This window comes from Octopus bimaculoides, chromosome 15 (genome assembly GCF_046866305.1).
Source record: "Octopus bimaculoides isolate indiv1 chromosome 15, ASM4686630v1, whole genome shotgun sequence".
Taxonomy (NCBI): Eukaryota; Metazoa; Mollusca; class Cephalopoda; order Octopoda; family Octopodidae; genus Octopus; species Octopus bimaculoides.
In genome coordinates, this window is record NC_142942.1 from 10,087,162 (window position 1) to 10,112,910 (window position 25,749).

Sequence of the window (25,749 nt, forward strand, 5' to 3'; positions counted from 1 at the left end):
CTGAACATGTTGACTAATATACTCACTCTACTGACAAAAACATGAGTGAATGTATGAATTCTTAGACATATATGTACACATTTATATACACATAGACACACTTCATACTTAAACCTCTCAATACCAGACATAAAGCCAGCTTGCTCAACACTTCATCTCCTCACATACATAAAAACACATACACACACATAGAGGCAACTGAAGAGAATGTTTGTACCATACCTAAAACAGCATGGATAGAAATAAATATTAACAAATTGGAATGTTGAAAAGTATTTCTTTTTCCTCTTTTCTTTGTGGAATTTGTACATGTCTAGTGAATGGCTTAGTCTGAGACTGAGTGTGTTGTTGATATTAAAGTAGTTACATCGTGGAAGAATCATTTCAGTGAAGAAACAGAGACTATTAAATTCACTTTCCATTCATTTTGTCGTGCAGCTGTGACCTGGTCACAAAGGGGACCTGTATCAGTGACAAAGTCGTGGTCAAATAACAAAGAAAACATATCAATGAAAAAGAAATGAATTTAAATGTATTTTGTTGTACCTTTGGGCAGGTCATTATGCTTATAGTATTAAATACATTCACTGGTTCTATTTCACTTCATTTTTATTTGTCAGTTGGTTAATCATTTACCTAATTAGTTTTTCGATGGTTTGATTAATTGTGTGGTCACTCAATCAATTTAGCCATATTTGTCAAAGTCCTTTTGTCACTATTTGTGACTTCATCAATGTCATGTTCTTGCTAATCTAGGCCTGTCCTGACAGACTTGATTGGTCAATTAACTGACTAAATGATTAATCAAACAATCGACTACTTAATTGGTTAAATGGTTGACCAACTGATAAATAATAAATACAGAAGTGAAATAGAACCAGTGCATGTGTATATTATTGGCATAATGACCCTCTCAAGACAAAGAAAATCTGTTTCAACACCTGAGTTTATGTCAAGAATCTTGCAAACCAAATACAAAAATGAATTTAAACTGGCCCTATACAGTCCAAAAATTCTACTTGTTTTATATTCAAACTGGTCAGATTTTGGCCTCTCACAACTACCTAACACACTCTCTCTCTCACTGGCACTCTGCCGGTTATGATAATGAGGGTTCCAATTGATTTGACTAACAGAACAGCCTAACATGCAAGTAGCAGAGCACTCCACAGACATGTGTATCTTTAACGTAGAACTCAGGGAGATTCAATGTGACAAGGTTGGCCCTTCGGATTACAGGCACAACTCATTTTTAGCAGCTGAATGGACTGCCACAACATGAAATAAAGAGACTTGTTTGAGGTTATAACACGCTGCTGAGGATCGAACACATGACATTATGACTAAGCCACACACCATCACCTTACTCTACAATTTCTTCCTAAAAATAAGTAATCAGAAAGCCTCAAGGTAATGCGTGATTAATTAAAAACAATGTGAATAAATAAGCATTACATTTGACAGAGCAACCTGAATGCTAAAGAGTTAAACAATTTCTGTGTATTTTTAAATGGTTCTTCCACAATGTAACTGGGCTTTTGAAATACAATTTTTAAAGGAGCAACAGGCCCTAGTCGTTCAGTCTCTTTACAATGACCAGTCTCTCATTAGTGGAGGAAGAAGGGTTTCAGTCAAGGCTTATGAGGTTTAGATCTTTTCCATGAGTTATGAATGAATGAGTTTGGGGATGATGGGAGAAAGAGATGGCAGCGGCGGTGGTGGTGGTGGCAGCGGCAGGGAATGAGAAGCAAGAGCAACAACAACAACATAAGGCAGGATAAAAATTTAAAATTACTTTGAAGAAATAACATTAACTGTAACAACTAGGAGATGTTTCAAAAATTGTAGGGAATTATACATTTGTTGGAAAAAAAAATCCCAACCAAATTATATTTTTCTTTTTTCTTTCTCTGTTGTTTCATAGAATGGTATAGAATAACAATTTTTTTTGTCTTTCTTTCTTTTGGTAAGTATGAATATGAACATATTGTATAGCCACCCAAATATCACATATTATTACAGACAGACACATGTATATGTGCAGTCAACTATGGTGATGTTACAGTATTTTTACATCTCTATATATACACATATGCATAAACACACACTCACATATACATACACACATTTATACCTATACATATATCGTGTATGTATACATGTATGTGCATCTACATGTGTGTATATATATATATATATAAGCACACACACATATATTGTATACATACATATATTAATATATATATATTTCAAATGTAAATGTTAAGTTCTTTAACAATCTTTGTGTGATTGTCATTTTGTCTGCAATGTGTGCATCTATGTGTGGGTGTATATATATATATATATATATATATATATATATATATATATATACATACACACACACACACAGAATGATAAACTGTTAGAGTGACCATCTTTTAAATAGTTTGGTTGGTAAACAATTATCTTGCTTCTTGTTCTTTTTCTTATTCTTCTTATCAATGTATCTCTACAATCATCCTGGCATGCTACATGAGTTTCAGAAAGTATATTTTATAATAGGAAAGTAGGAGAAAGGAGAGAAAAAAATAGAGGAAGTCAAATGGATTTCATAGTACAGGTTCTTTGATGCATTTTTTTTTATGTCTTTAGTCACATGATGTTACTATGCCAACAGGGGCATTTTTTCCGTTTTTTTTTTTTGGTCTTTTTTTTTTATTCACTAAAAGTTCTTTTAAAAAGCATCCTTAATTTTACTGAAAGGACGAACAGCAATGTCAACAGGGAGTTTGAAGTTGATAGAATTGAGCGGTTCCAAGGATTTAAGGGTATCATCAAAACCTGAAATTAAATGAAACAAAAATGAAATAATTAAAAATTGACTATGATAAATATCAATGAATAACAAATAAATATTAATTATAATAAATATCAGGTGCAGACAATTGCTGTGCGAGGCTGATAACGATCCCTCCAAGTCAATTAGGTCCATTGCCAGAGACATGGGAGTGTCTGAGTTTCTTATCAGGCAGGGAGTGCATGAAGACATTTGGTATTCCTCATACCAGATGAGGAAGGGCCAATTTTTATCTCAAGCCATCAAGGACAAGAGGAAAGATGAAGCTTTTGAACAAATTCAAGCATCCCCTCCAACCGAACATGCTTTTGGTTTTTCTCAGATGAGAAAAACTTCTGCCAGGATCAGATGGTGAACACATAGAATGATCATTAGTTTGCTGTGTCCCCAAAACATGTACCGAGAGTGATAAAAGTGAAACATCCAGTCAACAACATGGTGTTTGGAGTGATCACTAGTGATGGCGACGTTATACCTCCATTCATCTTCCCACAGGGCCTCAGACTCAACACGGAGGCCTACATCAAGTGCCTAGGATAGGTAGTGCTGTTCTGGCTCAAGAGGGTGGCTGCTGGAAGACCCTATGTCTGACTACAGGACTCTGCACCATGCCACACAAGCAGGAGAACACTGTCATGGCTGTCAGACAATTTCTGTGACCACATCACCCCTAACATCTGGCCACCTAACTCCCCAGACTGCAACCACTATGATTATTGTATGTGGGGTACAGTTCAGTGAGAGACCAACAAAACCCCTTGTAACACCAAAGATGAACTGAAAGCAAGGATTATGGCAGCATTCACCAACTTAAACAAGGAGACCATCGAGAAGAGATGCAGGAGATTCTTGAAGTCATCTGGTGGCTATGGTTGAAGCCAATGACGATTTTATTGAATACATTTACTCTTTAGTATTTCAGAATATTTTTATGTAATTTTGGTAAATATATCTGTCAAAGTGAGATAGCCTTGTGGACAGAAACTGAAAGAATCCTGTCATATGTATGCATGTGTGTGTCTGCTTTTATCCTCCACCATCAGTTGACAACTAGTGTTAGTGTATTAATATCTTTGTAACTAGGCAAAAGAGACCAATAGAATAAGTACCAGACTTCAAAAAATATATATATATATATATAAGTGATGGGGTCGATTCATTTGACCAAAATTTTTAAAGGCTGTGCCCTACCATGGCCGCAGTCTAATGACTATAATAATTGAAAGATATATATACACACACACACACACACACACATACATCTATATATGTATAAATGTATATGTTTGTGTGTGTGTGTGTTTGTATGAAACTTGTCCTGGCATCATGTGATGGCTGTAAACAAGCATCACCATCATATAAGTGTTGTTGTTCATTTCCAGTCTTCTGTGGGGAACGTGTCTGGCCAGGGAAAGTATTACCTTTCCTGGAAACGAGTGAGAATTGGCAGCAGGAAGTGGGCGTACAGCTAAAGAAGGTCTGCCTCAACTAGCCCTGTCCAACACATGCACGCATAGAAAAGTGGACACTAAGACGACGATGATGATGATGTGTGTGAGTTTGTGCATTTACACATGTGTCTGTCTGTGTATCAAGATGAAGCCATCATACTATATCTGCTGACCTTTAATGAACGGCAACAATGGGTTGGTTATTCAGTTAGATAATAAAGGATGATCACCAGAAAATGATTGTTTTGTAATGGTTCTGTGTTAGCAAGAATTAAATGCAAAATAAAATTTCAAGAGTTTTATATTGTTGTGCTATTAAATGATGATTAAGCAACTATTGTTTCTGATAGTACCCGTCAGCAAAGATAATTTATGTTCCAATAAAGATATCTGCCTCAAAAACATTGATGTGAGGAACACAGTTTTATTATTAAGACTAATAAGGCAGTAAGCTGGCAGAATTGTTAGAGTACACTGCACAAAATGCTTAGTGGAGTTTTGTCCATCTTTATGCTCAGAGTTCAAATGCTGCTGAGGTTGACTTTGCCTTTCATCCTTCTGGGGTCAATAAAATAAGTACCAGTTGAACACTGGGGTTTATATAACTGACTAGTTGCCTCCCCTCAAATTTCAGGCCTTGTAGAAAGGATTATTAAGATTAATTTAGGAATTAAAGATTTTAAAATATCTACTTGGCAATCTCACCAGTGAAGGTGTTATGAAGAAAGCACCTAGTACTGTCTGTAAAATGGTCAATGCTAGGAAATGCATCCAGTTGTAGAAACCATGTGAAAGCATCGTCCTCTGGCTTGTTGGTTACTGTTGAACCATCCATGCTGATTAGGTGAAGGTGCATGGCTTATTGGTTAGGTTGTCAATTTGATTCCTAGCAGTGTGTTGTGCCCTTGAGCAAAACACTCTGTTTCATGTTGCTCCAGTCCACTCAGCTAGTAAAAACAAGTTGTACTTGTATTTTGAAGGGCCAGCCTTGACACATCCTGTGGGACACTGAATCTCCTTGAGAACTACGTTAAGGGTACACATGTCTGTGGAGTGCTCAGCCACTTGCATGCTAACTTCATGAGCAGGCTGTTACATTGATTGGATCAAATTGAACCTTTGTTGTCATAACCGACAGAGTGTTGTCTGTTAGTTATACCTTGATAGATTTGATCTTTAATCATCATCATCAAGCATCTTATGTGTGGATGTGTCAAGTGTTTAGCAGTTAAGAACATGATTGCTTTTAGTTTAGAAATAAAGATGCCCAGCTTAAAATCCAATCCAGCTCTACAGTCTCATCCAGAGATCAAACCAATCAAAATATAGTGAATAGGAAGAGAAATGGGAGCAGAAATAGGAGAAATGGGAGATGAAAGAGAAGAAATGAGAGATGAAAGAGAAGAAATCATCATCAGTATCATCGTTTAATGTCCTCTTTCCATGCTAGCATGGGTTGGACGATTTGACTGAGGACTGGTGAACCGGATGGTTACACCTGGCTCCAATCTGATTTGGCAAGAGTTTCTCCAGCTGGATGCCCTTCCTAACGCCAACCACTCTGAGAGTGTTGTGGGTGCTTTTACGTGCCACCGGCACGAAAGCCAGTCGGGCAGCACTGGCAACGGCCACACTCACAATGGTGTATATTACGTGCCACCTGCACAGGAGCCAGTCCAGCGGCACTGGCAACGATCTTGCTTCAATGTCTTTACACGTGCCAGGAAGGCGATGTTGGACACAGGTGCCATCACGATTTCGCTATCGCTTGCCCCAACAGGTCTTCGTAAGCCAAGTTCCATGTCCAATGAAGGTGGGAGATGAAATAGGAGAAATGGGAGAAGAAATGGAAGATGAAATGGTAATGGTGGCAACAGCAGCAGCACATATCTAAAGATGCCTGAAAAGCAATAAATCTTATTAGCAACTCATTATAGAAATTTATTAAGGATGGAAAACTTTGCAACCAACTTACCAGTTCTGGCTACATAACTCCAGTCTTGGTAATAATAATCAACTAAGAATTGAGTTCGGAATAAAAGCTTCAGCCAAGTAACTAACTTCTTCTCACTGTTCAATAAATTAGGAAAAAGAAAAGAAATATAAATACATATATCATCATCGTCGTTTAACGTCCGCTTTCCATGCTAGCATGGGTTGGACGATTTGACTGAAAAATATGAGCAAAATATTTTGCTTGTTTTTTGAAATAGGTGACATTCTTTTAAACCCTTTTGATACCAACCTGCCTGAGGCTGCCCCTGGCCCCATGATGCACACTTCATGTTTTAAAGGGATTTAAAACTGTTCATAAAAAGGAGAAGAAATGGGAGAAGTAACAGGAGGATTTATGCCCCAAACACCAGATTAATAATAACAAAGTTGTTTTACTGAATTCTTTGTTATTTTCAACATTTACTGAAACAAAAACAGTGTAGTTTAACAGGAATATAGTAAAGGGTTAATATGTCAATATTTTAGGCTCTGGGCCCTTAGATGTGAAAGAATAGAAAGGACAATTAGTAGAAAATAATAAACAGGAAAATTAAAAAAAAAACAAATGAAAAAATAAAAAGAAAAGTAGTAACTTTACGTACTTTAATGCCAAACAGATGAATGCTTTGAAATGTGAATCCTCTGATCGTTTCAAAGGTGTGTGTAACTGAATAATGGTATCAATGGCTCCAAGAAGCGTTTGTTTGGCTGTGATGGGTTTGCCGCCCACAATGTCTAAATGGAAGGACTGTGACAGCTTTCGTGCCGGAGATTCATTATATTCTTTCCCATGCTGGTGAATAGAGGGAAAAAAAACAAAAACATAACAAGCTTTTCTGTTATAAGCATAAGGCCTGAAATTTTGGCAGGATGGGGATAGTCTATTACATCAATACCAGTATTTGACTGGTACATATTTTATCAACCTTGAAAGGATAAAAGGCAAAGTTGACCCGAGTGGAATTTGAGCTCAGAACATTAAAAGCCAGGAAAAATGCCATTTTGTCTGGTGTGGAAATGCCATGCCAGCTGGTGGCACAAGGCCAACAGTTTTAGGGAAAGGGTAAAATCGATTAGATCAACCCAGTGTTTAACTGGTACTTATTTTAATGAACCTGAAAGGATGAAAGGCAAAGTTGACTGCAGCAGCATTTGGACTCAGAATGTAAGGCATTTGGGTTGGTGTGCTGCCTTAATAACAAGAATAAAAGAAATAATAATGAACATATTAAAAGAGAGTCAGTAATAACAGTTACTTGAAATACAAAATTCTATTACGAGCCCAAGGCTACACATTTTAGGCAAAGCTGTGTAGCCAATTAGATCGTTCCTCCTGTAACACACATACACCACAGCATTTGACTTGTACTATTTTATCATCATCATCATCATCGTTTAACGTCCGCTTTCCATGCTAGCATGGGTTGGACGATTTGACTGAGGACTGGTGAAACCGGATGGCAACACCAGGCTCCAGTCTGATTTGGCAGAGTTTCTACAGCTGGATGCCCTTCCTAACGCCAAACGTGTGTTTATATTTTTATAAATATAATTGGCTTAACTTTTTACAGAAGAATAATCTTATTACACAAGTCATCTGAAAATAGTTTTTCAGATCACTTATGTTAAAATAGTTTTTTAATACACATGTGTGGCTGTGTGGTAAGAAGTTTGCTTCCCAATCACATGGTGTCTTTTACTATAGTCTCAGTTTGACCAAAGCCTTGTGAGTGGATTTGGTAGATGGAACTGAAAGAAGCCTGTCATATATATATTCATATATGTGTGTCTTTGTGTCTGTGTTTGTCCCCCACCACTGCTTGACAACCAGCGTTGACTTATGACCCTGTAACTTAGCTGTTTGGTAAAAGACTGATAGAATAAGTACCAGACTTAAAAAAAAACAAAAAAAACACTGGGTTTGATTCATTCAACTAAAAAATTTTTCCAGCTGGTGCCCCAGCATGGCCACAGTCTAATGACTGAAACAAATAAGACACAAGTGGTGAGCTGGCAAAATGCTTAGCAGCACTTTGTCTGTCTTTATGTTCTGAGTTCAAATTCTCCTGCAGTCCACTTTGCCTTTTATCCTTACAGGTTTGATAAAATAAGTACCAGTTGATTGCTGCAGGCAATGTAATCGACTTACTCCATCATCATCATCGTTTAACGTCTGCTTTCCATGCTAGCATGGGTTGGATGATTTGACTGCTGAACCAGATGGCTACACCAGGCTCCAATCTGATTTGGCAGAGTTTCTACAGCTGGATGCCCTTCCTAACGCCAACCACTCCGAGAGTGTAGTGGGTGTTTTTACGTGCCACCGGCACGAAGGCCAGTCAGGCAGTACTGGCAATGCCCATGCTCAGAATGGTGTATTGTACGTGCCACCTGCATCAGTGGTCAGTATAAATGCTCCTTACATTATTACATAGGTTCTTTACATTTGGGTAAATGTCCTTATTTCAATGTAATGCCCCCTTATATCATTGTAAAAGAAAAAAAAAAAAAGCTGCTCTGAATAAATGCAGAATCAAAAGGTTCTTCAAAACAAAATATATGTTGTTCAGTACAAACCTTCATTTCATAGAACTTTAGGAGGAGATCCCATGCATGCATCAATTTGGTGGTGCCAGATGACCTGTTTGGAAAACAGCCCCATGTCACAAGACTGTTGCTTTGACCAAGCTGTATAAGAAAAATGGAAAGTGAAACAACCATTAATATTTTACCAAACAAAATGAGATAAAAATGATGATTATTTTTAACATAGCCCACCTCCACTCGTATTAGCCACCACTCACTGAAATAGCCTCTGTTCCCATCTTTATTCATTAGCAATTCTTCTTCCACACTCTCAAGAACTTACTTATTTGAGTTCAAATCCTGCTGAGGTTGACATTGTCATTTATCTTATTGGGGTTGATAAAATAACAATCAGTTGTGTACTGGGGTTACTGTAATCAATTAGTCCCCATCCCACAAAATTCCATGTCGTGTGCCTATAGTAAAAAGGATTATTATGTGGAAATAGGGAGGAAAAAAAATCAACCCTTACCAATAATTGCTGGATAAATATTAAATAAAGACATGGACAAGATAGGGACAGGTTCATATGTGGTTGAGAAGTTCACTTCTTAACCACATGGTTTTGGGTTCAATGCAACTGTGTGGCATCTTGGGCAAGTGTCTTTTACTATAGATCTGGGCTAATCAAAGCCTTGTAAGTGAATTTGGTAGACACAAAAACTGAAAGAAGTCCATCATATATGTGTGTCTATGTGTATTTATGTCTTCTTTCTTGACATTGCACAATGGTTGTAAAAATGATAGTCACTGTTGTACAAGTGGTGTTGTTTGTTTCCAACCTTCCATGAAAAACATGTCTGGCCATGGGGAAATAATATTAGTAATAATTTTAGAAGCAAGTGAGGCTTGGTGACAGGAAGGGCATCCAATTGTAGAAAATTTACCTAAAAAAAGTTCTGTGATCCATTCAAGCAAGATTAGGAATGCTCAGCTAGAGAAGGAATGCGAGGGACACACCATAATGTTACTTAGCTTGAAAAATCATGGTTGTCCTTGCATACAGGCACACCACCCCTCACTCATCCCTCTCCAACAGAGCACGCCTGATCTTGCGGGCTCATGGATGCTGGTGCCATGTAAGAAGTACTTGTGCTGATGATGCCCCTGAGCAAAAATCATCATAAGTAAAATGATTATGCTAACTTGTGCCGGTGGCACATTAAAAGCACCCAGTACACGCTATAAAGTGGTTGGCATTAGGAAGGGCATCCAGCTGCAGAGACCAAGCCAAATCTGACTGGAACTTGGTGCAGCTCTGTGGCTTGCCAGCTCTGGTCAAACCATCCAACCCATGCCAGCATGGAAAATGGAACTAAATGATGATGATAATAATTGCATGTTCATACACATCAGCAGTCGATTATATTAGCCCAGGGTCTTGACTGGTACCATATTTTATCAACCCCAGAAGGATGAACGGCTAAGTTGGTCTTGACAGGATTTGAACTCAAAGCTTAAAGAGACAGACACTAAGAAACTCTAGCATGATAAAAGCTTAGCACATCAGTACACTTGTCTTTCCATATTATACAAGATCATTTAAACTTGCAGACTTTATTGAATGAATATTGCTGATTCAGATCAAATCTAGTTGCCTTGACTTCTGCTTCTTTATCTATGTGAAAACATAATGTCAATGATTTGATCTGATAACAGTGGTCGCTTACCTCAACTAACCCATGCTGCATTAAATCACGAATAGACATTGCTAGCTCCCTACGAACTGCTTGAGTCACAGCTGGACTACTTTGGGGTAATGGATCCTGTAATATAAAGAACAACAGCAACCGGTTGACATTTCAAAATCAAGATGAAAAAAAAAAAAAGATCAATTTCTTTATTGCATGTTTAGCAAAGGAATGTAAAATCCATACACATAAGTATTCTTTTTCCCTTGGGTCACCATTGAGTGAACCTCGACATGGTCATTGAATTTGCTAGACATAGTAGTCATATCTCCCTCAAATAATACCCTACTATCTTAAAAAAAAAATATGCCTCAAAAATGTGGTAGTCATCACTGGAATGCCTTTTGATTATAAGCTTGCTCAGTGAAGACTGACCTGGGCAAAACAAGAAGAGTAACTCCACTTTCCTTACCTTATATCTATTTTTCCAGTGGGTTAGATAGGCCGGCAATTTACATATATTTTTGGAGAAAGTAGGTTTTATGGTTAGGATGTATTTCAAGTAGCACTCATTGATATGAGGGTGGCTTTGTTTTCTTAAAGGGCTAGTATTTAGCTTGTGAAGTGGAGAAGACATAAATCTTCCTTCGGACATGACACAGGTGTTGTTCTCTGATATCATATCTAGATGATATAGTATCTATTCCTGATAACTGGCATTTCATGAATGCATGAATGTAGATCAGGGGTTCTCAACCATTTTTTTTTTATCTATGGACCCCTTGATTCCTGTTTTACTCAGATGAACCCTCACAGTCATTCGATGTTTGAAAAATCATATCATATTTTTATAATTAAATACTATTAGGAATTGTATTAAAAAAAATATTGTTAAAATATTTATTGTATTGTAGAAATATAAGCAATTTATGCCTCATAAATTTTAACAAAAGTAAATCTTATACAGATCCCTAAGGGTCATACAGACCCTGGTTGAGAACCACTGATGTTAAGCATGTAATGCATACTTAAAGTCTATAAATGATTGCAAATAACAAATCAGATTTTCACAAATACTTCATTTTATAAGAGACAGCTGGGAACACAGTACCCTACACCAATTATATGATCTTGATTTTTACAGTTGTTTGCTTTGACAACCAAGTGTCACCTCTGTATGTTAGCAGCATCACCTCTGTATATTCTCAATAGGAGACCTAATCCATATCATTGCAATAAAATGGATTCCTCCATTAAATGTGCCCAAAGGTAAGGCAATGGTTTTAAACCAGATAATATTGTAAATCTACCACCCAAGTAGGCCTCGGCAGCATTTGAACTCAGTGTACAAAGAACTGAAAAGAAAATACTACAAGGCATTCTGTCAGTTTGCTGCTCTAGATTTGTATTTTATTTTGTCAATTCCTTGCCCTATCCTAAAGGATAAATAGCAAAGCTGACTTTGGCAGGATTTTCAAAATGATATCGTAGGGTAGGTGTGAGAGGCCAGATCTAGCTGGTTTGAACATAAAACAGGTAGAATAGCTGGATATGGTCAGTTTAAGTGCTAAAGCAATAGTTCTCAGCCAATTTTTCTTGCCTGTAGACCTATTGGTTCTTATTTTACTTCAGCGGACCCCCCCCCCCCCCATAGCCATTTGAAGTTTTATAAAATCCCATTACATGTATTTTTATAATTAAATATTATTAGGAATTGAAAAAAAAAAAATTGCTAAAATATTTTGTGTATTACAGAAGTAAAACTGATCTATTGCACATAAATTTTAACAACAAAATCATATATGGCCCCTCAAGGGTTATGTGGACTCTTGATTGAATGCCACTGTGCTAAAGGGTTACTACTGTGCTACTGTGGACTCTTGATTGAGTACCACTGTGCTAAAGGCTACTACTGTGCTACTGTGGACTCTTGATTGAGTACCACTGTGCTAAAGGCTACTACTACATATGCAGAGCTCATATGTAGTAGTAGTAGTAGTAGTAGCAGTGACCCTAAATAAAGAAGAATGTGAGGTGGTGGTAGGGTGATGGTAGTGGTAGAAGTGATGGTGGTGGTAGTGGTGCTGGTCTATGTAAGTCCTTACCTCATCACTTTCACTGTCAAAATCACTGCTGTTAGGGATCAGGATTTCCTCCTCAGCTGCAACTTTCAACACTTTGTTAATGCTGATTTCTAACTGAGCACGAAGATCTCTGAAACAAACCAAAGAGAAACCCCTCTTACATTTAATTACATGCTGTCATCAAGTTGCTGGGGGTTGTAATTATGGTCGTTAAAATAACAACAATAAAGATAGAAGAAAAGGAATTGTTCCAAAATGGTAAGGAATTATTGAACAACTAATTTAATTTTAGTAAAACAGAAGTGTTGTTGGTCAGTGAAGTAATTCTGCTGAAAACTTGGTCTTTGGATATGCTGGTGCTACATATCTGGGCAAAATATCTGTTAATCTTATCTTTCAAAGCTTTTGTAGAAAAGGTGATGGTCAATTAATTCAGTTTATTGTGCAGTTGTTAAGAAGTTTGCTTTGTAACCACATGGTCTCTGGTTCATTCTCACAGCAGAGCATCTTGGACAAGTGCCTTCTATTATAGCCTTAAGCAGACCAATGCCTTGTGAATGGAATTGGTAGAGAGAAACTACCTAGAAACCTGTCATTGATATATGTACAAGTACATAAACATTATCATTTCCAACAACCATTACAAACTATCACTAAATTCCATCCAAATTTACGAAACATTTTTCTATGAATTTTATACTAGAATAACAGCATTTTTCATAAAAAATCTCTAGTTTTTAACAGGACAGGGAGATTTACATAGAGAAAGCAGTACAAGGGTTTAATAGTTAAAGGAAGGCCTGAAGAGGAACCAATGGATATAACTGCTAGTTTTGGGTATGATGATGATGCTAATATTAATTTGATAATTAATGGAGGTGATTTAGAAAAGAAACAGGTATGTGACCAACTACATACCCAGAACTTTGAACAGAACTTCAAACATTGAATATGTTTTTACAAGTTAGATTGAAGAGGAGGAGAAGGGACAGTGCTTTTGACCTTTATGGATCAAATTAATCAATCATAAAAGTATTAATAAGAGATTTTAACAATCTATGTATCAAGTTTCGATTAGGGAGCAAATATTTAAGAAAAAGTGGAAGTGGATTGGTAGCACAATTAAAAAAGACACACCAAATGTAGTGAAAAGTGCTTTATGGTGGAATCTGGATGGATATAGAAAGAGGGGTAGGCCTAAGAACTCGTGGTGTAGATCAACACAAAAGGAACTAGAGAAAGGGGGACATTCATAGCAGAGTATAAGTACAGAAGCGAAAAATTATGCGACATGGAATTCAATTATAAGTGGCCTATACTCCGCATTGGAGGGTTAAAGGCAAGAAAAAAAGAAAATGTATCAGTGTTTGAACAGATGTTTGGTTAGATAAAATAAATGACTACTAACATTTTCAGTGACTTCATTAGTTTGCCGAAAAAAATAAAACAAAATGATAAAGAAAATGTCCGTCTTAACGAAACTTCTAACTATTGTGAAAATACAGTTCAAGGTTTCTTCATAATAGTTAGACTGGTTTAAGAGGAACTACAAGAGTTGTTTTAATTAAGCTGTTACATTGTTGAAGAGGGAGACAACCAACATCATAATTATTAATGATTATTTTTATGCCCCAAATAAGGCTAAACCTGTGCAATCTGTTGAACCTTACTTACCCCCAATGGTTTCCTTTAGTTGTCCGTTTCAATAGATTCTTCTGAAATTCCTGGGTGCCACAGCCTAACTGAGTGATAGCAAAGACTTGTAGTAAAGCTAATGCTTTCTTCATTAAAGTTAATGTCGTCTGGCGTAGATTCTGTCAAATAAGAATAAATAAACAACAATAATTTCAATAATAGTGGTTTCAAATTTTGGCTCAGGATCAGCAGTTTTCGAGGGGAGGGAGAAGTCGATTACTTATTTTAGTGACCCTGAAATGATGAAAGGCAAAGTAGACCTTTGGTGGAATTTGAGCTCAGAACATTAAGACAGATGAAATGCTGTTTACCATTTTGTCTGGCATACTAATGGTTCTGCCAGGACACTGTCTTTTAATAATAATAAAAGGTTTTGGTTCAGGTACAAGGCCAGCAATTTTGAGTGGAGGTGAGGATTAAGTCAATACCATTGGCCCCATTACAACAGTTGAGTATTTTATCATCCACTCACCCTTGTCCTCTAAAATGATGAAAGGCAAAGTTGACATCAGTGGGATTTGGATTCAGAAAGTAAAGAGCTGTAAGAAATACCACAAGGCATTAAGTGTGAAGCTCTACTGATTCTGTCAACTTGTTTTCAACATAGGCATGAGGCAATAATTTCTTTTTTTGAAAAGAAGGGGAGTGTTGATCAATTAATTCAACACCAGTATTTGACTGGGACTTTATCAACCCTTGAGGAATGAAGCAGAAAGCTAATCTTGGCTAGATTTGAAATCTGGACACAAAGAGCCATAAAAAATACAGCCAATCCATTGCCCTTTAATATCCTTTCTAATTTTGGCACAAGGCTGGCAGTTTTGAGGGGAGGAGAAATTCAATTAGATTGATTCCAATACTTAACTGGTACTTATTATATTAACCCTGAAAGGATAAAAGCCAAACTTGAATGAAAGGCAGTAATTGGAACTCAAATTTAATGTCAGAAGAAATGCCACTAAGCAATTAATTTTGAAGTGCTAACAATTTTAGCAGCTTGCTCTTTAATATCAGTTTCAAATTTTAGCACAAGGCCAGTAAGTTTGGGGGAGAGGATAAGTCAATTACATCAATCCCCAGTACTCAACTAGTACTAGTTTATCAACCCCAAAAGGATGAATGGTAAAGTGGATCTTGGCATAATTTGAACCCGGAATGTAAAGACAGGCGAAATGTCACTAAGCATGCTAATGATTCAGTCATTAGCATGCCCAGCATGCTAATGATTTTGTCAGCTACCTGCTCTTTAATATCAATAATAATTACTTCTCATATTAGTTGAATGTTACAAATCTGTAAGAGAGTGTTGGGTGTAATTAGTTAACTTTAGGACAGATCAGGTACTTATTTCCATTAACCTCCTCCGAGGGAAGGATTAAAGTAGTACTGTATTTAGACTTGGTGAGACCCTAAGCTATATATAAAACTTGGCAGCTCCTTGTTAAAACATTATACCAGATGGTTTCAAAAAAATTGTAAATGCATATGGTAATTATTCTGAGTTCTCTGAGGATTGTGAGGGCCTAAATGGTAGCTTGTAAAGCTTGTCTCTAAATCTGACATTGTGTGAATGGCAAAGTTGTGTGCACTTGAGAATATCAATTAAGCCTTGCTCTCATGTAGTTTTGGCAATTATAATCCATGAAGAGAAAATAATGTAGGCTTGACAACCAAAGGGTTGTTAGTTTGTTTAAGTCAGAACCAGGCCTACTGGTTCTGGTGGAAACTGTGTAAAAGTGTTTTGAGGCTTGGATGGACTCAAGACTATGGTAAACAACACTTGCCCAAGATACCATGAATGGTAACTTGGTATTTCATACAAACTTCTTAACCACCCACTTAGCTAAGCTGGTTCCAAATCACCCGCGCACATACACGCACACTGTTGCTTTCATTCACATATCTTAATCTGTGCTGTCATTACTCTCTGCAGTTCACTCCCTTGGCCATTTTACATCTGAGTGAACAAATACAATAAAGTTGTAATGACTCCTTAATATTACAAGGTAAAAGGTAAGCTCACTAGTGCTGGTGCCATGACTAAAACACATCCTGTACACTTTGTAGCAGAGTCAAGAGGACATTATAGTCTTGTTGAAAACATGACAGGCTCTTTTGTGTTGTTACCATGATAAAATACATCTAGTACACTCTGTAAAGTAGATGGTGATTTGAAGGGCATTCGACCACAGAAACCAAGCTCAAAATGAAACATATGGGTGAAACATGGTTCTCTGACCAATCTAGGAGTGCATTATCTCTGAATAAGAACTGATCCAACCATGACAGGCAATACATCCTCATTGCCAGATATATATGTTTCCACAGAAAACTGGAAAGGAAGGAAACCTGTGACACTTGTTTACAACCATCACATGATGTCATGCCAAGGAAACAGTAACACACACACACACACACACACATATAACAGGCTTTTCTCAGTTTCCATCTACAAAATCCACTCAAGGTTTTGGTTGGCCTAGGGCTATAGTAAGAGACACTTGCTGAAGGCACTATGCAGTGGAACTAATCCCAAAACTATCTGGTTGGTGCTTGTGCCTACATATATTTATGCATATGTGTGTGTGTGTGTGTGTATGCACACAAACATAACAGTGAAATGATTTTTTAATGGAAAGCAACTTACTTCTGAACTAGCGTTATCAGACAATCCCCGCTTGTGGTTTGAACTTTGAGCAGAATCTTTCATATCAACAGAAGAAAATGTCTGCAAAGAGATTAGATTTACATTCAAAACATTAGTCATATTTATTTAAGTTTTGACAATTTTAAGTCTGTAATTTTAAAAAATATCTCAGAACTGTTTTAAGAAGCTGGTGTCAAAGTTTTTATTTTCAATCTTGGAAACAAAGTGTAGTGGGGTAACATGCAAACTGTGAATTATGAGTGCTTTTTTAACTATAAGGAGAGAAAGAAAGAAATATATTTTAATTAATATTGAAAGGAAAAGTGTGTCAGCTTGTTTCAGTTATAAAAGAGTTTTTTAATTAATTTCATTGTTGGTAGATGTGAAATAACAAACGGTGGTGGTTTTAATTATAATTGAACATTTTTTCTCATTTATTTTAAATGGTAAAAATTTATAATGTTAATAACTAATATTAAGAGAAACAGCACTGAAATGTTAAAAAGAAAAATCTTTACTTCACAGACTGATAGAACAGTGAGGAGGGATAGGATGAAGAGTAAAGGAAAATAAAAGGTAGGGAGAAGACTATAGGCAAAAAGAGAGAATGTTTACCTTTCCATGTACAGAACATGTACACCGTTCCTTTCCTAGAGGACCTGGACTTGTAGCTTCCCCTACAGAAAGGAAGGGAAAATAAAAAGAAAAAAAACAATCTATTATATAAGGTTACATTTAACTCTTTAGCTTTCAGACTATATCATATGTAATGTTTATATATTGACGTTATTTTAAATTAATCAAGCATCACCTTGTAGCTTAGAAATTTTAATGATTTGATAATTTATTTTCAGAATAACATTGTAGTGTAGGTGTGAGAGGCTGAATCCTACAGGTTATATATACATATATTTTTTATCTGTGAAAGTGTAGTTGTGGCCATTTCCAGTGTCATGTAAACTGCAACCCTGCCGGTGGTGTGTGAAAAGCATCATTACACTCATGGAGTGGCTGGCATTAGGAAGGGCATCCAGCTGTAGAAACAATGCCAAATCAGACTGGAACCTGGTGCAACTCTCTGGCTTACGAGTTCCAGTCAAACTGCCGAAGCCATTGCAGCATGGAAAGTGGATATCAAGTGGTGATGAGGATAAAACCTTTCATGTGAACTTGTGGTGCATAAACTCATGTTTATATCGCTAGTGGGAGATAATCATCCATTATTGCCACCTCATGTGATTTTGGCCTTGGTTGGCTTTGTCAATGGCAGATGTCTGCAGCTAGATATGGCAATTTCTCTGTCAGCAATATATATATATATATATATATATATATATAAAATCATTCAAGCGAGGTCGTTGCCAGTGCTGCTGGACTGGCTCCCGTACAGGTGGCACGTAAAAAACACCTTTTTGAGCGTGGCCGTTCCCAGTACCGTGTGACTGTCCCTTGTGCAGGTGGCACGTAAAAGCACCCACTACACACTCTGAGTGGTTGGCGTTAGGAAGGGCATCCAGCTGTAGAAACTCTGCCAGATCAGATTGGAGCCTGGTGCAGCCTTCTGGCTTGCCAGTCCTCAGTCAAATCGTCCAACCCATGATAGCATGGAAAGCGGATGTTAAACGATGATGATGATGATGATGATATACATATATATGTATATAGAATCCCAGTGTCTAATCTGGTATTGGTGTTGCAAGTAGCCAGTGGGCTTATCAAAATATAACTAATAGGATCAAAAGCAGCATTAATACCAAAAGGTAATATCTATCTCCACTTAAAAGTGAATGTTGAGTTAGAACACAAAATACTGTGTTATTTGCCATGAGAGAACATCTCATGTGAACTTGTGGTGCATATAAGCACTTGTGTTTATATCACTAGCAGGAGATAATCATCTGTTAATGTTGCTGGAACTACAAGATCATGTGATTTTGGCTGTCTTGGGCTTCTATTTCAGCTAATTAAATCCATTTACTAGGTTTTGATTGGAACAAGGTTAGAGCAGATGTCTACCCAAGTGCCATACTGTGGAATAACCCTTTAGCATTCAGATTACTCTGTCAAATGTAATACTTGCCTATTCACATTGCTTTGAATTAATTATGCATTATCTCACAGCCTTGAGTTTTCAAATGATGTAATTGTTTATTTTGAGAATGACATTGTTGGATAGGTGTGAGAGGCTGGATCTGGCCAGTTTGAATTTAAAATAAGTAGAATATTTTGGCTGGATATGGGTGGCTTGAATGCTAAAGGGTTAGATCCAAAACTACGTGGCTGCAAAATAAATTTCTTATTCACACATGCGTCTGGGAGTGTGTGTGCATGTGTGTGTCTGTGTACATACACATTCTTACACAAAGTTCTAGGAAGGATCTGAAGTGATTTATTACTACCTTCTTCAACTAGACAAGGACGCTTCTGCAGTGGTTGCTCAGCTTGCTAGTGACAGAACTCAAATCTTCTTCAAATCATACCCTACCCGACATATATATATATATATATATATATATATAAAATGGACACATAAGATAACATATTCCAAGACATACTGCTTCAAATTAAGACAGAATCATCATCATCCAGTGTTTTAAATTCTGGTTTGTCCCAGTTAACGGAGGTTGGCTGGATCTACCTCAATGCCATAGCAACTGCCCTCACACCATCTTGCCTGGTTTTGGGCATTCTCCTTTTTCTGACCAACCCTCCCAATCTCCTCCTCCACCTGTCCCGTCCACGTCCTCCACCTGTTCCGTCCACCTCCTCCACCTGTCCCGTCCACCTTATCGTCAGTCTACCTCACTTTTGCACTCCTTTGGGAAGTGGGCCTCCGAAAGGGGTTTCAGGGAATAGTGTCCCTGCCTTCTTGAGCTAGTTTTCCACGACATTTCTTAAAAATCATGGTAGAGGTCTTGGTCTCAGGACCACTCATATCTAGAAACTGAGGTTGGGGGCAAGCAAGGGCATGCTCCCTGTAGAAAATTCAGCTCCAAGAAAGTCTCAAATTAAGACAAAATGCTTTTGATTAATTGGGTAATTTGGTTTGTAAAGAAATTCCTTCGGTTATTATTTTGTAAAAATTTCTCAAAATCTCACAAGATCTCCCCTTCTCCCTCACTCTCTCTTTCACACACACACTCACAGATACACACCCACAGACACATGTTTAAAGCTAATTATTTACTCTTATTCTCTGGGTTTCTCATTCGTGTGTGTTCGTTCAAGTGACAAAATGACGGATAAAGGAAATCTATATGTACCAGAGACACACAGACGTTCATATACATACATGCTAAATATAGACACACCCAAGCACAATTTGAAATGCAGTGTCTATTTCATGCATTTTATATGCATTTGAGAATTGTAACTGTCAGGTTTATTTTTATAAAAGAGAAAATAAAAAAAAGGAAGAAAAAACAAAAAAAAAAAGAATTGCTAACTTACCTTGCAAAAACTGAATAAATCTTTCTAAATCTGTAATTTGTGTTTTGAGCTGGTCAACAAGTTTTCCTTTCACTTTAGCAGGATTAACAATCTAAAGAAACAAGATACAAACAGTTTTACATAACAACAACAATAATAATCATTTCTGCTATAAGCATAAGACCTGAAATTTTGTGGGAGGAGGGTATAGTTGAGTACATCAACCCCAGTGCTCAAGTGGTACTTATTTTGTTGACCCCAAAACTGATCTTGATGGAATTTGAATTCAGATCGTAAAGACAGACAAAATGCCACTAAACGTTTTGTCCGGTGTTCAAACTATTCTGCTAGCTCACTGTCTAATAATAATAACAATCCTTTCTACTATAGGCACAAGGCCTGCAATTTGGTGGAGGGGGCAAGTTGATTACATCAACACCAGTGTGCAACTGGTACTTATTTCATTGACCCTGAAAGGATGAAAGGCAAAGTTGACCTCAGCAGAATCTGAGCTCAGAAATGTAGTGGCAGATAAAATACCACTAAACATTGCGCCCAGCATGCTAATGATTCTGCCAGATCACCACCTTAATAATAATAATAATAATAATAATAATAATAATAATAATAATAATTTCTTTTACTTGCTACAGGGACATCAGATGAGGGCATTACAAGGACAGTTTACAATTTATGTGGAGGTTTACATAAAATTTCCTTGAAGAGAGACTGTTTGCTATAACATTATATAGGAGAATTTTTTTTTATTCAATTATATTCCAAATATGAGCTTGATAATAATCAAGTTAGTTATTTTTACTAAATCCCTCCAAAGCATTTATTATTTTTTAAAAATAACTAATAGGAATACATAATGTATTAGAAATATAGTTAACCAAAAGGTTTCAATTAACTTACCTGCCCAATGGCATTGTCTACAATTTCTTTCAGTTGATCAGTACTGAAAGAAGAAACACAAAGATTAATAAAACATTGTCTTTAGCACTTTGAAACCAAGAGTAGACTATAGTGGACATGATTTTGCTGAACTGTAGCCTTGGAAGATGCAAAATTGGGCTGCTACATGGTTTTTATGTTTACAGCAGAAAATAATGTTTCCTCCACCAGTCAGTGGGCTGTAAACACAAATCTAAGTGGTTACTCAGTCATGGGTCTTCTAGGGTTTATAGTCAAATGAAACCAGGCCTACTAAAGCATACTTGAAAGTTCAAAGGATTAAGGAGTGTTTGAAAATAAGGATAACAGGGTTGTTACCTGTTGCTATGCTGCCGTTAAAAATATTTGCACACACCTTTGTAAATTGTTCAAAGTGAAAGTCTTTTTTTAAATCTTGCTATAAAGGTAACGCTGGCATATATCTAGTTGAATTTGGTTGAATGAATATAGGGAGAAAGTGAACGGGTTTGGAGATCAGTGTAACTAATTAAACAGCAAGTTGTTGCCCTGTTAGAGAAACAACCAAGTGGAGACACTGTGAAATGAAAGTGTCATCTTAGTTCTCATTTATTAAATCTATTGTAAACTGCTAGGATGACTTATTGACAGGTTCAGGGAACTGAAAGATTTATTGCATACATACATACATAGATAGATACTAGTTCATGTTCTAAAAAGAAATATCAGTATTCTCTATGTAAAAAGCTCTTAGTACACTCTGTAAAGTGACTGGCATTAAATTTAGAACTTCTTAGATTCAAACTTTTCAATTAAATACTATCATTGCAAACAACATTGTTTGCTTCAATCAATTTAATAGGAAAATTGGCAACTACACTGGTTTCAAGTTTGGAAAGTCACAAGTCATGAAAACAGAGAGGTATTCTTAAGTTGACACTGGCTCTTACAGGGCTTTTTATATGGTCAACAGACCTTCTAGAAATAACAGAAAAATACCCCTCAAATCACACTGTACAGTGTTAAAAAATGGAAGAGCATTCTGGATTATGTCGATAGCGATACACTATACCTGGCAAAAAATGACGGGATGGTCATGACAAAAATGTTTTTGATCATAAGTCTGCTCAATCAAGGCCTACTTAGGGTTAAACAACCATTTCAGTATAATGAAAATTATTGTAAAGTTGAGAACAAAGAAATTTTTTCCTTACCTTAAGTGGTCAAAATTCTCTAGTTTTAAGTCCAGTTTGTTCTTGAGTTGGTCAATAAGTATTCGTTGCTTCTCCATCATCTGATTAGTTGGGAGTCCAGCTTCACCATTCTTTGGGAAGAAAATGGTTAAGAGTTAGCAATAATAATAATAGAAAATGTGACAATGGATATCAATTAGTCCAGCTCTACAACTATCTTTATTAATAATATCAGTACTGTTGTATCACTGCAGATTGGGGTTTTGTTTCTTTTGTGCCACACAACTGGCAGACATAGTAGCACAGATGAGGGGGCAAGGGGTCAACCCACCCTGAACAACATTTTAGTGGAGCAGCATTTTGGGGTTTGCTGTATAAGTGTGTCCAGGCTTGGGGGAGATAAACTCATGAGCTACCCCAGGCAGCATGAACTACTAAGCAACCAATAAACTATAAGTTCCTACCAAAAGCTTCCTTAGGACTCAGGGAGTATATAAAAAAAAGACAGGGTTTATATTTTATGTCAAAATATGAAACATTATTGCAGGTCTTATCCCAAGAAATTTACTTTGCAATAAAGGGGTTACAAGTTTGATTCCACTCCAAGATATCTTAGACAAGTGTCTCCAAACATAGCCTTCGGTCATCTTAACCTCAGTGAATAAAACCGGGTAGATGTAGATGGAAACTGTGTAGAAGCCCATTTAGGTGGTAGATTTAATCTAATTTAATATCATCACTTGGTGCTTTGTTTACCTTTAGTGCGGTCCATTATGCTAAAAGTACCTTAGACCATCCTGATGATAGCCTATAAACCATTGTCTTCTTTCCTTTTTCCTCCAGCAATCTTGGAGATATGTTTTTTTAATTGCTTAGTCAGGGAGGGAAAGGCTTTGTTCATGACCCTTTATTTTTGGGGAGACTATGAAAAAGTCTGATAGGAGAAAAGAATCCTCACCCTCTTACAGGCAGTCAAAAACTTAGAGGTGTTTGAGTGCCTGTAAATTACTTTTGAGTGAGGTGTGCCTCATATCAGAAGTTAAAGCCATCACAGAGCAATGTGCAATAAAGTGTTTTGTTCAAGAACACAAGACACCACTCAGTCTAGGAATTGAACCTATGATCTTGTGATCATGAGTGCAACACCCAAACCACTAGGTCTTGTGCCCTCTTTGTCAAGTGTAATATTTATTCACACTGTTTTAAATTAATAATGTATTATTTCATAGCTTCAAGATTTCAATGACGTGATTGTTTATTTTTAGAAAGACATCGGGATCTTGTTCAAAACGGGGGCACCAGTATTTTCTTAACGAAACACTTTGAAACTTGGGATACTGGTAGAATGTGTCATATAAAACATCTTTTTCTCTTAGTCTTCTTAACAAAAAAACGTACATCGCAAGTTATTCCATGTTAAAGTTGTCGTATTTCTGTAATTTCAACCAATGACTGACGTCCATTCAGCCGAATACAGTAAGTGCTGACTACGTAAACAAACGATTGTCAAACGATTTTGGCGGTGATAAAATTATTATTTCCTTGTCAAAAGATGGCTGAAGCATATTGGCAGTAGCTAATAAACCTTTCTATTATAGGCACAAGGCATGGTTTTTGAGGGAAGGAGCAAGTCGGTTAGGTAAAACGGACACATGTGTGTTGCCTCTGCAAAATGTCAGAAGTAATGGAGATTAAATACGCTTTACACCGCTTAGGAGTAACTGTAAAAAGCTGAATACTTGTCAGTGATTGGTTGAAATTATTGAAATAAGACAATTTTTTACATGAAATAAATCCGAATACAAAATTTATTTTCTGTTCTATAACACAAAATAGATAAGTATACGAAGTTTGAAAGTCTTTCGGTACCAAAAACACTACATAAAACATTAATGAAAACTGGTGCCCCCGTTTTGAACAAGATCCAGACATTGTAGGCTACACGCTAGAGACTGGATCTGGCCAGTTAAAGTATAAAATAATTAGAATATTTGGGCCAGATATGGTCGGTTTAAATGCTAAAGGGTTACAGGTCTTCTCTGTCTGACATAAACAGTAAACATGCAAGATATTGATTGTCTCAAACAGTTAAGTTACTGGATTTGGATAATGCATATGTTAAAGAGTTAAATTGGCATAAAGAACACAAAATGAAAGAATTTTTTTTTATAGAGAAACAATAAAAAAATTTCAGAATATTGCAGTGCTTTTCATCTGTCTGTTGACATTGATCTCATATCTACCACAACATTCAATCAATGCCAGCTCTCTTATTGCCAAAAAGAGTGTTAGCCATACAATGATCACCACTGCTAAACTGCATGCACGCAAGCACACACGCATGCACTCACACACACAAGGAAAATATAAGCCCTAACTGCATTCTTTGTTGGTGTTTACAACTTACTTTATATGCATATAATTCCAAGTCTTCCAGCTGCATTTTCAGTTGATTGATTAATTCTTTCTGTTTTTCCCGCTGTTCATTTATTTTAATTCCCCGCTCATTGTCATTCTAAAATGTACAAGAAAAAGAAAAAGGTAAGAGAGAAAAAAAAGGGCAATATTCCATAACAAGTGAAAGAATAAAATATACACCTGTGACCAGGAAATTTCTCTCCATTAGTTCCAGGTCCAATCTTTTCATGTAGAGAGATGTAGTGAGTATGTTAGATTCATAGTGTTTGTTGTCATGTATTGGTTGTGATAGAATGCATCAGTACTATGTATTGTGTGGAGTGATAAAGCATTCATTATCATCATTTAATGTCTATTTTCTATGCTGGCATGGGTTGGATGGCAGAACAGGAGCTAGCCAGCTGGAGAGCTGTCCAGGCTCCAGCTATCTGCTTTGGCATGGTTTCTACAGCTGGATGCCCTTCCTAATGCCAAGCACTTTATAAAGTGTACTACTGAGGAATATCAACCGTGTGGGGTAGAAGCACAGCTTAATTGTGTGTTGTGGAGGCACTGTTCAGTATCTTGCATGTTATGATACAATGTTTCTGCGAGAAGAGCAATGAGAGGTGTGTCTGCCAAGTGGAACTGTAATTCTCCTGAAGATGGAAGTATATTTGAAGCATAGACAGGTGTCCATGCTTCACTCAGTGTAGCTAAGGTTGTTAAGCTATCTAATGTAATATTATATGTTGAGTGGAGTATGAAAAGTGTTGTGTGCATGAGGAGAGAGGGCAGTGGAATTGACTGTTGTGAAGACATACAGGTCAACCCACAAAATTTAGAGAATTTGTGATACCATTAGACATGGGCTCAACATTGTGAAA

The 25,749-nt window shown here is 36.8% G+C and overlaps 1 protein-coding gene across 1 annotated transcript in view; it reads right to left on the minus strand.

Annotated features, from left to right (window-relative positions):
- Window positions 1-1,942: 1,942 nt before the first annotated feature.
- Window positions 1,943-25,749, minus strand: part of LOC106876861 (RUN domain-containing protein 1) — an 81,575-nt gene continuing 57,768 nt past the window's right edge. Inside the window, exons 5-17 of the mRNA XM_052973187.2 lie at window positions 24,873-24,980; window positions 22,487-22,596; window positions 21,276-21,318; window positions 20,379-20,469; window positions 17,544-17,605; window positions 16,929-17,009; window positions 14,261-14,400; window positions 12,608-12,716; window positions 10,542-10,637; window positions 8,863-8,973; window positions 6,888-7,078; window positions 6,266-6,360; window positions 1,943-2,823 (exon numbers count right to left, since the gene is read on the minus strand). Coding sequence (XP_052829147.1) covers window positions 2,717-2,823; window positions 6,266-6,360; window positions 6,888-7,078; window positions 8,863-8,973; window positions 10,542-10,637; window positions 12,608-12,716; window positions 14,261-14,400; window positions 16,929-17,009; window positions 17,544-17,605; window positions 20,379-20,469; window positions 21,276-21,318; window positions 22,487-22,596; window positions 24,873-24,980 — 1,344 coding nt within the window. The 3' untranslated portion in view covers window positions 1,943-2,716. The remainder of the gene's footprint in view (window positions 2,824-6,265; window positions 6,361-6,887; window positions 7,079-8,862; window positions 8,974-10,541; window positions 10,638-12,607; window positions 12,717-14,260; window positions 14,401-16,928; window positions 17,010-17,543; window positions 17,606-20,378; window positions 20,470-21,275; window positions 21,319-22,486; window positions 22,597-24,872; window positions 24,981-25,749) is intronic.